Below are 14,190 nucleotides of genomic sequence, written 5' to 3'. Positions count from 1 at the left end.
GATTGTGCACAGATTATGCCAAATGTGTTTTCAGACCAAAGTCTGAATATATGGTAGCAACCGTGTATGAATGTTACCATTTTTCTCTGCAGATATTCCTGGTTTTGTGGTTGATGACTGACTCAGTTGTATATTGGAAATTAACACTCATAGATTGCAGATTAGTACTTTATACGTACTATATAGCTGCATGATAACAGATTTATTAGTGTTTGCGATTGTACTATTACTCTGTTTCTCTAGTGAAACACAAACCTATTCATGACAGTCTTAATACAAAGATAGCATAGGAATGATAAATAATAATACTGTAGGGTTTACATGTTATCTTTGGCATAGAAATGTGTATTATAATATTCTATGTGATCCCTTTATAGATAATTAAAAAATACACTCATCATTGCTACTGAAGAATTATCAATGATCTCATTATACACTTAAAACATTCAAATCATTTTTTCTGTAGGAGATTTAATTATAGCAAAACCTAGAGCAACTAGAATGCTGATGAAATGGATATTTTGTTTGATAGAAATTTCTGGTTAATTGAGGATTGAACAGCAAGTCCATTTAGTTCTTAACACATGTTAATATTTCTAAACATTTAAGAACTTTCTCTTTCTCTTTGCCTCATGGAATTTAAGAGAATGGACACAATTTAGATTTTTCTCCTGTGTACAAGTGTTTCTATGTAGGGTCTTGTTTAGAACTTCAGTAACAGTTAGTTGTACAATGAGAAATCGTTGAATGGGTATGATCTCCTTTATTGTTGTTTTTAAAAACTAAATCCTGAATATGAGGTTGTTTTTTAGCTTTGGATTTTGCTTCATTCTTATAAAAGTAAAGTTATTAAAACCCTGATTATTTGGAGCAAATGGAATATATCAAAATGAATTACCTGAAATTTACTGCAATAGTAGCTTTGATTTAGCTCAGTACCTTGCACAAAATAGAACCTCAATAAACATGTTGAATGAAAGAATAAATGATAAGTACAAACCTCCTTAACATGACATAGCCCAAGTATTGATAGTGAGAAAACCAGAGTCTGGGTCCTTCCTCTCCTGGTCATTCTGCTTATTCAAGGTGAAATCTACTCTTATATACAGATTTATTGTTACTAATACTATGTTAGAGCAAAGTATACACTCATTTAACAATATTAGCTGAGTGCATTCTATCTACTAGACAATATTCTAGGAGCTGAGAATCCATCAGTAGAAAAAAAACATTATAAATGGCTGAATCAGATAAAAACACATTTCATAAATAAGATGTATATGTGTAAATGTCCATTAAGTGCTTTGTAAAGTCTCCTCTCTAAAGGATATAATAAGAAGCCATATATGTACTATGGATAGACTATTTTTATTCCTTGAAATATCTCAAAATGGATTTCTTTATACATAATGAGTATTTTTCATTTTATGTCAAGTTAAAATGATCAATTTAAAGAACTAGTAGTATTATAGTCTCAAAATGAGCTAAACCCCTATTTTATTAAACAGATTGATTAGTTATGATGAAATAGCTTACTTATTTATCTGTACACATATAAACTGTCTTTTCCTTCTCTGAGGTCTGGGAAACAAATGATGATCTTCAATAGGAATTTTTATCTACCGAAGCTTACTGTGTGATGGCACACTCAGACGACTGGGTTTAAACTAAAACTGAGAAATTTTAACGTGTGGTTAAGATGCCTAGAGCTATATTAAATGAGCGTGTGTGTGTGTGCATCCTTGTTCCTGTCCCCCTCTCTGTCCCCATATGCCGTCCAGCTCCTACCAGCTGGCTTTAGCTGTGACGTCTCTGCCTGGGTCCACATGACAGAGCTTAGGGAGACCCTCCTCACCAGCCAGCTCTTCTATAGTGTTCTTTATGCTGGTTGTAATGGCCTCTGCCCACCCCCATGTTCTTCTTGAGCATCTTGTGAGACATGTTCTGCTCTACAAGTTGTAGTTTAATCCAGACAGACAATAAAAAACCCTGGGAGCTTTTCTTATTCCTTTCATTCTGGGGTGGTCATTTTTATTACTGCAAACACATGGTCTCAAAATGCATATTATAGCAGATTTGGTATGGTTTGTGAGTTTTGCATATTTCCCTTCTTTCTTACACAGGCACTGTCCAGGCATACTTTCAATGCCACGGATAAAACAGAAAGAACAATCCTCTAAATGCTTTAAAATATTTGGATGTTTGTTATTTTCTTGACGAATTACCTGAATGGTATTCTCAGTTTTATCCTTGGATCATGCAAGTTACGTATTTAGACAAAATTTTCTTGACATCCCTTTAATCCCATCCCTATATTAATATAAAAATGTATTTCACAGAGTAGCATTTTGGGTTTTTGTCCTGGGCTTTGAGTAAGGGGTAACTATGAGAAATGAAACTTGTTCCTTCACTTGCTATAGGAATTCTGTGAACAATTATCATCCACAACATAGAGAATAAAAAATATTGTCTGCATCTCAGGTAACTATGATATTGTAGTACCTAATTTTCTTTCCAAGTAGTGTAGAATAAAATAGAATATAGTAAAAAAGATAACAAGTAAATCTCTCTGACACCTAATTATTGCTCAATGTATCTGATTACACAACTAGTGGGTTTATTTTGTTCTGTTTTGTTTTAACTGTGTGAACAAAAGGGGATTCTCAATTACCTATGTTATTCTGATCATTTTCACCCAGCCAGGCTCCAATTTAACTGAGTACAATTGTTTTGTGGTGTTTGAAAGAGTCACAGTATTAATGATAATGTTCAATATATAGAATTCAAGTTTGGATAAGCTGATGTACTTCTTTTATACCAGGCATATTCCTGATGTCTGGACCATATAGGTTGAGTCCTTTGATTGGGTAACCTACCAAGCAGAATTTTAAGAGATGCTAAAGAACATTGTCTACATAATGTTTTTGTAGACATTTTGATCCATTGTCTATATAACATTTTGACCTATTATTTTTGTGCTCACTTACATCTGAGATGCTGAAAAGATACCAACAATTTGGGCTACTGTAACAGTAGCCCATGTGCTAAAGTGAAAACTAGTTTTTACTACCTGAAACTAGACTTGAGAAATCTGTTGTGAACAAATAGAAAAGAGTTTATAAAAATCATGTTCCAAGGAAGGAGGAATTAAGAGACATATTGAAGATAAGCATTTAAAACTATTTAAACTGCTACAATTATACAAGTTAGGTATCTTCATAAGAGAGAATGTGGAAGGTACTGATAAACACAAACATCTCTTTGTGCAGAGCTGTTAACTTTCCAAATATCTCCATAGATAGGGTCTTTGTTTAATTCTGGGGTTTGAGGAAGAGTGGTGGGGTTCAGGGAGCCTGTGGTCCCCTCACTGCTCCTAGTGATGAATCTGCATGTAGCTAACAAGTTTTAGTATCTGTGTCCATTGAAATGTCTGGAAAGGAACTGAAAGCGTCTTCCTAGTAGTGTCCTTACAGAGGAAGGAGCAAACACTGAGTGTGGTGGAAGAATCAAGGACAAGGCAATTTTGTCCATGCAAATGAGTCATAGCTTTGCCCTATGTGAGCACGACCACCCTTCTGTGCCCCACCTTTTCACTCCCCACCGCTTGATACATTTTTGCAAAACATCAGTGAATTCATATGGAGCCAGATTTTGATGTTAGTATGTTGTGGGTGACCCTGAGTTTTGTTAATATTTTTCCTCATCACTATAGATCTATGCCTATGTCTTTGAAAACATCAAGTCTGTCCGACTGGAAGCACTGCTCTTATCCTTGCTGAGCATTGTAGTACTTGTTCTGGTTAAAGAGCTGAATGAACAGTTTAAAAGGAAAATTAAAGTTGTTCTTCCTGTCGATTTAGTTTTGGTAAGTATGAAATCAGCATTTAGCATTCTGCCCTACAATGCTTGCCAGTTGCTGGGGGTAACCTGCTGAGGCTCACTATGTTGTCTGCAGTAACCCATAGCTATTCCTGTCTCTCATTAAGGTAGGGCTAATTTGCGTAGCTATATATTAATGTAAGAACAGGAAACATTTTGAGTCAATAATTTTAAAAAGGAGGCACACATGTTTTTAATTTATATAGCATTTCTCATATGCTTGTAATTTTTTTTTACATAAATAAGAGAACATGTAGCCTAAGATTTTAAGTAAGGAGACATATCTAAGGGTGAGACTCTAAAGATCTCTGGCTTGATCCTCTGTAAAGTAATAAAAAGTGAGAGATTACTTTTTATTGCTGCATTACTTTAAGATATGCAGAGGAATATCATTAATTGACAAATGTACACTAATGGTTGGTAGACTTATTAGCACTTTTTTACTGACCTAATTTTGCTTTATTGAAAGGATACTCATAATTTTCACTGGCCAGAGCTGGTTCTCTATGATTTTTTTGTTGTTGTATCTGGCAAGGCAATCAATTATGTGTTGTTCCAAAAGCTTATGATATAAAAAAATACATTTTGAAGTTTTAAGAGCCTCTCATGGGAACTCTTAAGTAAGTGAAACAGTAAGTTGAAAATGAGATGTTAACGCAATCACAATCCACTAGCTTATCATTAATTGGCTTTTTCAGTGGTCTCTAGGTTATATGTGTATATGACATGTGCGGTCTAAATAATTTCACCTATTGAAATATCCCTTCATGCTGTTAAGATGGTATAGGTTAATGTGAATGTAAAGGGCCAGCACATTGAAAACCATCCCTAAGGGATCTGACTCATTTCTGTTGAACTCAGCTGGACAGCCCCTCTCCCTAGCTAGGCCTTGTGTGATTCTGTCTTGATAATTTGTGGAGATATATTTAACATACGCCATCCATGTAATGTGTCTGTATCTCAAATAAAAGTGGAGGGTACTACGATTATTTGTTTTCACAGCAACAACTGTGAAATGTACCATTTTATTTCAAAGTCCTGTAGGTATTCAGAAATGCTTATTATATTTTGGGATATGATATTTACATAAATTTCATGAAACTAAAGATTGAATATAACCTTAGGGGAAAAGACCCTAGAGTTAGTAATAAGAAAGTTGCTTATATATTCAGTACAATAATAGTAAGAATTATCCTTATTAAAGAAACTGAAGGTAATCCTCATGCAGTGTTGTCCCTAATATTTGCAAGACCCAAGGCAAAAGTACTAATGCAAGCCTAAATACTTAGAAGTTATTCATCAAAATGTTAAACAGGTGTTCTTTTCCTGTCTTGACTAAAACACCTTAATGATTACCTTGAAAGGCAGGTTGAATAGAGGATTCTACTACTTTGAGTTCTGCCAGAATGTGGCACCTTGGGAGGGCCAGTCCCTAGCACTGCCCATTCTCCTCCTCCTCCTCCCTGTGCCACCTCCAGGGGGGTTCGTATGCATGTGTATGGATAACCCTGCCAGTATTCAAGCTCCAAACGTCTAAGGAAGTCTAAGACCCTCTCTGAGAGACCAATTCAATGACTCAGGTTGTTTAATTTAATACTGTCTATGGTACTGAACATCATATATTCCTCCATTTTCAATAAGAATCCAAGATGTTGTGGCTGTGGTATATTTTCTTTTAAGCTCACAATGTGTTTTCTGACCTGATCTAAATATCACATTACAGTTTTAGCAACTGAAATTTTTAATTGGTTTAGGAGTTTTTGAATATGCTAATACTTCTGATTCTCAGCTAATAGCGTGAATTTTTAACTACTACTATCTTTGTTAGAAAGTACTATTATATCACAATATTTATAAAGTTCAACAGTATATATAACCTGTACAATTTTGTTACCTTTTAAAAGGCTGTTTAGCTCTTTAAATATATTTGATGTTTTAAAAATCTCTGTAAATTCAGTTGAATATCATCACAGAGAAGAGAAATATATAGGAAAAATCCCTGTAAAATAATATTTTGGGGAGTTAATTGCTAGATATTCCTTTTTTTGCTAGTGTTTTGTTATGTCTTTGTCTCTGGCCATACATAAATCAGTTCCAAACTGATACTGATACCATAATTGTATGAAATTTCTAGTACCTATTAAAATTATCAGTAGAATGAAAAGATAATTTGAAAATGAATGGAAAACATTTGGGTGGCACCAATGATAAAGCAAAGGCTGAACTTTGTTCTGAACATATACTTTAAAGGTGTTTATGGGTATAGGCAGAGAACATGTCACTTTGCTTATCATATATCATATACTACATATCATATAATAGAGCCTAGGGCACCTGCGACTCCATGGAGGTAATTTTTAAAACATGGAGTCCAATATATTATAACTAGCATATTTTATTCAAGAAATAGTAAAAGCTCAAAATTATTCAAGGAGATGATAAATCATTGACTACTAGCCTATATCAGAAATATGGATACATTACCTCAATCTCTTTGAGAGGTTGCTGTCATGGAGGGAAAGTATGCTGTGTTGTGAAGCATCCCTTCATGTCATGAGAGACAAGTATTTAGGTTGGATCGTAGTATCTGGCATCCACCCACCCACACAGAACCACACTCCTCTATTCTGTGTTCTGCTTCCCTTCAAAATCAGACACTATTGGGTTGACACAATTGGGAAGGATATTAGAAAAGCTAGAGTATTGGATGCCATTCAATTTTCAAGACTACACATTAAATGCTTTCAAGACTTGGAGGGAATTTTTATTTTTAACATTTTAATTTCTAAAAATCTGTGCAACTGCTGTATTATTCTTGGGACATGTGAACAGTGTGTTTGCCTTTGAAAATAATGTAGGGTGTTTGAGGGGGTCAGTAATAATTTTCTTCTCATTTTTCAAATGGAACCACACAGATCATTGCTGCTTCATTTGTTTGTTACTGTACCAACATGGAGGACACATATGGATTCGAAGTAGTTGGTCATATTCCAAAGGGGTAACGTTGTCTCTGTTTTTCTTTATTTTTTTATTGATGGAGGAAGGGACTTGGGGTAGGTGGGTATGTATTTCACTTCTTTCAAAGGCCCGTATAGGACAAAGGTCTAATTTATTCCTTTTTGAAAATGATAGAAACAATACACAGAGAAAGAGTAACTTCTTAGGCTGTTTACCGATTACTAGGAAAGTAGACAAATATTTTAGAGAACATTGCTTCGGGTAAAAGATTTGGGAAATATTTACAAAGGTGTTATTTGAAAAACATGGAAGATACTGAATTTCCAAATTAGACTCTGTGCTCTTGATGTAGGCTTCCCTATTCCATTCACACATTCTTATGACTATTTTTATTTTCCTTAAAACATAGTGGAAATACACAAGCATCAAGGGAAATAGCAAATCCATAGGCTTGAGCCACATGTAGTGGTGAGAGAGGACTGAAGTGGAGGAGAAGCGTGGTTCCCTCCCTTCTGAAAGCCTTCCTCTGGACACTAGGAGGAAGGGTAACACGAGGAAGTATTTACTCTAAAAGGGCAAAAGGTTGTTCCAAGTATAGCCTGAAAGAAAAGAAAGACATCTCAGGGAAGAGAAGAGTGTCTTCTGGGTTATTCCCTTTTAATGGGCTTAGTGTACACAAGTATTTATAAATTTAGGGCAAAGTGACTATTGTTGAATCCTCCATATTTCCAGTCCCAACTTTTGGTCTCTAACTACATTAAGATGGAGAAACAATGGAAAAATTCTCAGAGAGTAAAAAGATAATTTTTTTTTTAATCCTGTCTTTAGCATTTAAGCAGATACAGGCTGATGGTAATTACCTGAATCAACTGGGGTTTTTTCTAAAGGGTTCTTTACTCCACCTTCGCAGGTCAGTGTATCGATTCTTTCTAAGTCAGTTAGTTGCTGTTAATAATTATGCAAAAGTTCAATTCCCGTGAAACAAAAGTTCTTATACTTTGAAATGGCAGCACTTTTGTATTTCATATACTGTAGAGCCTGTAATGACACAAATCACTTAGGCTTGGGGATAAACTTTGGTAAGTGGGTAAAAAAAAGTCATGCCTCTCTATGTGCTCTAGTTCTCCTTTGAGTGACCTTCCCAGATCCATACTCTTAAGGAACCACAGGGAGAGTGTAGCTTTGGAAAGAGATGGAGCTGAGATTGAATCCAAGCTCTACCATTCACAGCAATTTAGATACATTACCTAACCTTTCTCGAAATGTTTTCTCATTTATACGGGGCGTTAGTGGTGCTTGTGAGAATTAAATGAAACAGCTAATACGAAAGGCTGACTGTTCTACTTCCAGGCTAGTTATTAAATCAATATGAATTATCTTTTTCTTCTACTTTTGCCCTAGAGGGATTTTTTTTTTTTTTGAAAGGGAGGCAGGTCTTCCAAAGCATCATCAGGGACAAATAAATGATGATCCTTGGGCTTGAGTGCTTTTCAAAACAGTAAGACAATGACTCCATATTAGCTGAAAGAAATACTTTAAAGAGCTCCTTAAAACTGAGAAACAGCTAACTGTGGTCCTATTTTTATAACAGTACATGGAGTCTTTATATATATTTTCCTTAGCATACATAATACACAGTTAAATATACTGTGAAAGGAACAAGTTAAAAATGTAATTAAGATGATGAACTCAATAGCAAATTTAGGGATTAGCTCAGGAATTGTAGCTCACAGTAAACTAGTGTTTGCATACAACACTGTAGTGTCCACGGCAGGAAATACAGTCTCTAACACCAGCCAAATATATTTGCAAAGATTAGAGTGAAAGAACCCTTCAGATTTGCTGTTGCTTTGATACAGGACATTTTGTCAAGTCAGACTTTCTGTGGAACAACCTAAATTCTCTCAGTAGAAATGCCAGTTAAACGCAGGAAGATGTCTCTGTGGTGTCCCTTGTGATTTTGCTTGTCTGCTAAATAATGTTGAAAACAAAGGGCTTCTAAGGGCAAGCCTGCGTGGTTTTCTCCTGGGCATTTCATTTATACTATGTAAACTTCAGAGTCATTACCACAGTTGAATTCATTGCAAGTTGTTACAGAAATTACATGAAAGTTGATGACTTCAAGATGAGCTTTGTTTCCACAGAATTCCTCCGCCTAGAGCTCCCCCGATGCGCGTCCTCTCAGCGGTGATCACTGAAGCTTTTGGAGTGGCGCTTGTAGGCTATGTGGCCTCACTGGCTCTTGCTCAAGGATCTGCCAAGAAATTCAAATATTCAGTTGATGACAACCAGGTGGAGTATGCCCCAGCCCCTCTCCACAGCGACTGTATCATTGTTCTCTCAGAACCTGGAAATGTAGCATTTACAAAAAGTACAACTTTCCCAAGTGTACAGCAAGAATGGTTAGAAAAATAAAAATAAAAATAATCTCTAAATCATTCATAGAAAGCTGAAAATTTGGGCTTTATGGGTCTGTTTATATTACACTTAAAAAATATTTTACAGAGGGAGATGTTTTTATGTTTATTTTGATTGGCTTTTAGGAAAGAATCTATATATATTTATTTTTGCATGCTGACTTTCAAAAATCATGGATTTCAAAATCCAAATAACACTAAGATTACTCTTCTTAATAAAAAACTGTAGAATGTGAAGGTCTATTCTTGTAATACCAAAAGGCGAAGATTTTATTGATCATATTTCTGAATTTACTTCAGAGTCTTGTTTCAAGGCCCATGGTTTTATATTCCTGCACAGGTCTGCAGAAACAGCTGTGAAATAGTGGTTTTGAATGCCAGATTACCTATGTCTCATCTCGCTCTGACTCTACATGCCCTTAATTGTTTCTGTGCCCCAGTTTTGACATCTGTAAACAAACAGGTTTACTCATACAACAGGTGTGTATTGAACCCTACTTTGTGCCAGGCACTGACATAGGAACAAGAGCCACAACAATGCCCAACACAGACCATGCCTCTTCTCATCTCAGAACCTCTCAAGAGGCTTCCCACTGTACTCAGATGAAAAGCCTCATTACCAAGGTTTACAAGGCCCTATGTAACCTGCTGCCATCCCTTTTCCCCTCTGCTCTCATATTCCTTTCATGATCTGTTTTAGTTATATTACTGCTTTGCTTTTCTTTGAACCCTCTAGTCATGTTTCTGGCTTAGGACATTTGCGCTTGCTGTTCCCTTTTCCAGGAACTCAGCTTCCCCAGATATCTGCATACCTCCTTTATTCAAATGTTTCCTTCTCTGGGAGGCCTTCCTTGGCAAGCTAAAGTCCTAAACTCTACATTCTTCCACTCCTTCCTCTGCTTTGCTTCCCATATTCGTCTTGTTTATTGTCAGCATTCCCTCACTAGGACATCAGCTCTGTGAGGACCAGGTGTTTGTCTGTGTTGTTCACTGGCAACAGTAGAAGTAGGAAAACATTAGGAGGTTTTTGCAGTAATCCAGGTGACATTTGGTGACTTGGACCAGGATGTAGCAATGGAAATAAGGAGTGGAGATACTCTGGGTTGGGTGTGGATGCCATCTGGGACAAGTGGAAGGAGTCAAAAACATCTCTAATGTTTTTGGATCACACAATTGGAACTTGAGATGCAGAAGAATGTGGAAGACCAGACTGGGGGTGGTAGAAAGCAATAGCAAGATTTAGTTCAGTTTGGGACACCTGTTAGCTCTCCAAATGAACATGCTGGGTAGCAGGTTCATTGCATGAGTCTGAAGTTCAGAAGAGTGGTCCAGCCTGGAGATAATAAATTTGGGAGTTGTCAATGTGTACATAGGTAGCTAAGATTAGAGAGAGAAGAAAAATTGCCCAATATTTGTGGTTGACTAGAATAGAGGGAACCACAAAGAAAATTAAGAAGTGGTGGCCAGGGAGGTAGGAGGGACCAGAAGGGTATGAGGTCCTAGAAGAAATTAGAAGGAGCCTTTAAGGAGAAGGAAGTGAGCAACTAAATCTAATGCTGCTTTTAGGTCTGGTAAGGTACGGATTAACCATTGCATTTAGCATTGTGGAGGTCATTGGTAGAGTGGGAACAAAACCCTTGATTGTAGTGGCTTGAAAGATAGAGGAAAAATTGGCAACAGAGATAATGAATACCTTGTACTTCCCTATTAAGGGTATGAGGATTAAATGAGCAAAATGCTTAGAACAGTTTCAGGTTCATTGTAAGCATTCAAATAATGTTAGTTATATATATATTATAATGTTTAAATAATAACCACTGGAGAGAACAGAAATTGAAGACAAACCTCGTTCTTTTACAAGTTGTATCTGGGGGTTCTAAAAGTTGATTGTAAGAAATGATATATTCTCCTATTATCCATCTTGTAGGAATTTTTGGCCCATGGCCTCAGCAATGTGATTCCATCATTTTTCTTCTGTATACCAAGTGCTGCTGCAATGGGCAGGACCGCTGGCCTGTATGGCACTGGAGCAAAGACACAGGTAACCTTATTACTCATCAGCAGCAAAGGAACTGGGGCCTTTACTCTCTTCCTCGGCGAGTGGGAAGAGGGAGCTTCTCTCTAAAGTTCTGAAAATGTTTACTTCTTCAACGTTTTTCTAACCAGTTTTAGAGAAGTCTGTCTCTCTTTTCTTTCATATGAATGATCCTCTGGAAAATGAATGATATACTGAGCAGATCGAAAATACTGTACCTATGGCAGCTTTACTATTGACAACCTTTGAACCAAAGCTCCCTCTAGTGGTGCCTCTGATTTTGTTTTTTGCTAATCTAACCAGTTTGAAAAATTTCCATTTTTGTTCACTTCCTTTAAATAAAATGAAATCAGTTATATGCAAAATCAGTTTTTGAGACTGAAATTCGTGTTCATAGAGATGTAAAAATATATAAATGAGTAATAAGATACCTGTGCATTTTAGTTTAAAGAAATAATTTTTATATATTGTTAGGAACTCAAATTTGACATTCATTGAAAGCGTGTTATATACCAGCTGTTATGCTGGGTACTGGTAAGATGACGATGATAATAACGATGTTGTGGTGAGGTGGTTGAGGAAGCATATGCTGAGTTATGTGCTAGGCATTGTGTGTCATGCTTTTTAAATAAGTGAACTCATTTAACCCTTTAGGTATCTCTATGAAAGAGGTATAGCTGTTATTCTCAGTTTCCTGTGAGAAAGTTGAGGAAAAGAGGGTTAAAGTAACTTACCTAGGTCACAGAGCTGGCGCAGGCAGAGCTGGGATTTGAGCCCAGATAGATTTACTCTAAATCTTGTGCTTTTAACCAACGTTCTACATGAGAAAATTCATGTGTATGTTAAAATAGGAAGTAAACATTAACAGTTAACCACTATGAAAACCATTCATGTTTGTTTAAAATTGGAATTGTATGAGAATTTATAAAACATTTTATGTGGTAGTTCAGACATTCATTAGTAGCCCTTATAAGGACTTATATATTAATCCTTTTGGGGGGTTGTAGAAGAATACATTTGATATGATATGGTTCTTGACAGGTGGCAAGAGAAAGATGGGTAAACAGACATTAAAATATAGCATAAAACTAATAAAATGATTGATGAATGTACCATGGAGCAGAAAGAAAACAGCAACAAATTCTGAATATATAATAATTTGATGAATAATTGCCACAAGTCATCAGCTAAGATATGAAATCCTCATTCAACCTTGTTTCACATGACAGTTTGATTTTTACACAGTGATTTCAAGTTTAGGTTCATCAAATGTATCAGCATAAACATTTTTGCAAACTGTACTCTTAAATGTTTGTGGTCTAAATGTGAATGTTTAATACATACTGTACTCTAGTTTCATCCCTTACTCTGAAGACTTTCCTACCCATATAATTCTGGGAATCTAAGTTACTTTCCACCTGGTTTCTAGTAAGGATGAAATTACTAAGAGTTCCTCTCTTCATGGCTAGTTCTGTGCTTACCTAGTTGAGGCAAGGTAAGTACAGTGAACGGTTAAGGGCATGGCTTCCGGAACCTGGCCTAAGTTCTGAATCCACCACCAGTGGTTGGGTGATTTTGCACAAGTAATTTATCGTTACTAGCCTAAGTCTCTCTAGCCTGAGTTGACTCAGCTGCTAAAGTAATTGCTACAAGGATTAAATGAGTTAGTGCATGCTGATTCAGTACAACTCCTGAGCCCCAGATCAATACTCCTTCAATGTTAATAATTATCATTGATTTTATTATTAAGTACCCTTATTATAACAAAATGTTTTCAGAACACTTGTTTAACATTTAATATTAAAACATCCTCGTTTGGTCGGGAGGCACCAAGGCAATTTTCAGTCCAAGGTGCCCTCCAACTTGCTGGGAATCCTGAGCTAGTTAGCATCTTCATCCATCACACGAACAGAGAAGGTTGGAATAGAATCTGTGAGGTCTCTCAACTTGAGTGTGTCCCATATCTGGGGTTTCTTAGGCATTTATTCCTTTTCTAATTACTATTTTAGTAATAATAAAACCATCTGATTAATCTTTGTAACTTTCAGTATTGAATGTCTAAAAAAGAATACATCGAGAAAATGCTTAGTTATATTTTAAACCTTTTAAAAAAATTTGAATTGGCAAAAATTTGTTCAACCAAAAGAATAGGGATGGAGAGGTGCCCTTCTCTTTTCTGTTCTGGAGGCCACACAGTTGAATGATTAGAATGACAGAAACTTTTCTAAAGACTTTTCACTTAAGAGTTATTTTCTGTATGGTATTCATCAGACTTCAGAATAAATGAAAGAAATCTAACAAAACACTCATTCAGGGAGACAAAGGTCAGCAGCAGAATATTTGCATACTGTTTTGCTTGTTGGGATGATCTCTAATCTGTTCAACAATTCCCATTAAAATTTCACAGAGAAGGAATCTAATTTAATGTGCATACCCAAATCGAGATGCTTTCCCATGATAGTCATTTTAGACCTTTAACACTGCAACTGTTAAGTTTATGTGGGTATAACTGCTAACTGACATGATTTGAAGAAGGCACTGGGTAAGCCAAGTCTTAAATGTTTTATTCTAAATAAAAATTGTGAAATCAGTTTTCTATGTGATAAGACTTTTCACAAAACAACCCCTTAAATGGCTCTGTATCTCTTAGGGACTAGACTTATACCCAGGAAATTAATCTAGAAGATGTAAAACCCCACTTTTAGGCTAATGATAATCAATCAAAGGAAAAGTGGAAACCACCTTAGATTTGTTAACTAATTCTCCAATTGACTCTTTCTTATCCAGAAATAGCACTATCTGTAGAAAGCTATCTTTTTAGAATGTAAATATGGTCTTGTCAGAAAACCCTGAAAAGCTTTGTGTAGGCCTTAGAACTCAGGGTTTATGGTCCCTACAAGG

At 36.0% G+C, this 14,190-nt stretch overlaps 1 protein-coding gene across 1 annotated transcript in view; it reads left to right on the top strand.

The window, feature by feature from the left end:
* The window catches only part of SLC26A7 (solute carrier family 26 member 7), a 113,052-nt gene that overhangs the window by 57,978 nt on the left and 40,884 nt on the right, over positions 1-14,190 (top strand). The window contains exons 5-8 of the mRNA XM_057497903.1: positions 3,713-3,865; positions 6,795-6,877; positions 8,982-9,129; positions 11,182-11,295. Of these exons, the coding sequence (XP_057353886.1) occupies positions 3,713-3,865; positions 6,795-6,877; positions 8,982-9,129; positions 11,182-11,295 (498 nt within the window). The remainder of the gene's footprint in view (positions 1-3,712; positions 3,866-6,794; positions 6,878-8,981; positions 9,130-11,181; positions 11,296-14,190) is intronic.

Source organism: Manis pentadactyla, chromosome 3 (assembly GCF_030020395.1).
Source record: "Manis pentadactyla isolate mManPen7 chromosome 3, mManPen7.hap1, whole genome shotgun sequence".
NCBI classification, from domain to species: domain Eukaryota; kingdom Metazoa; phylum Chordata; class Mammalia; order Pholidota; family Manidae; genus Manis; species Manis pentadactyla.
This window is presented reverse-complemented; position numbering and strand designations above follow the sequence as displayed.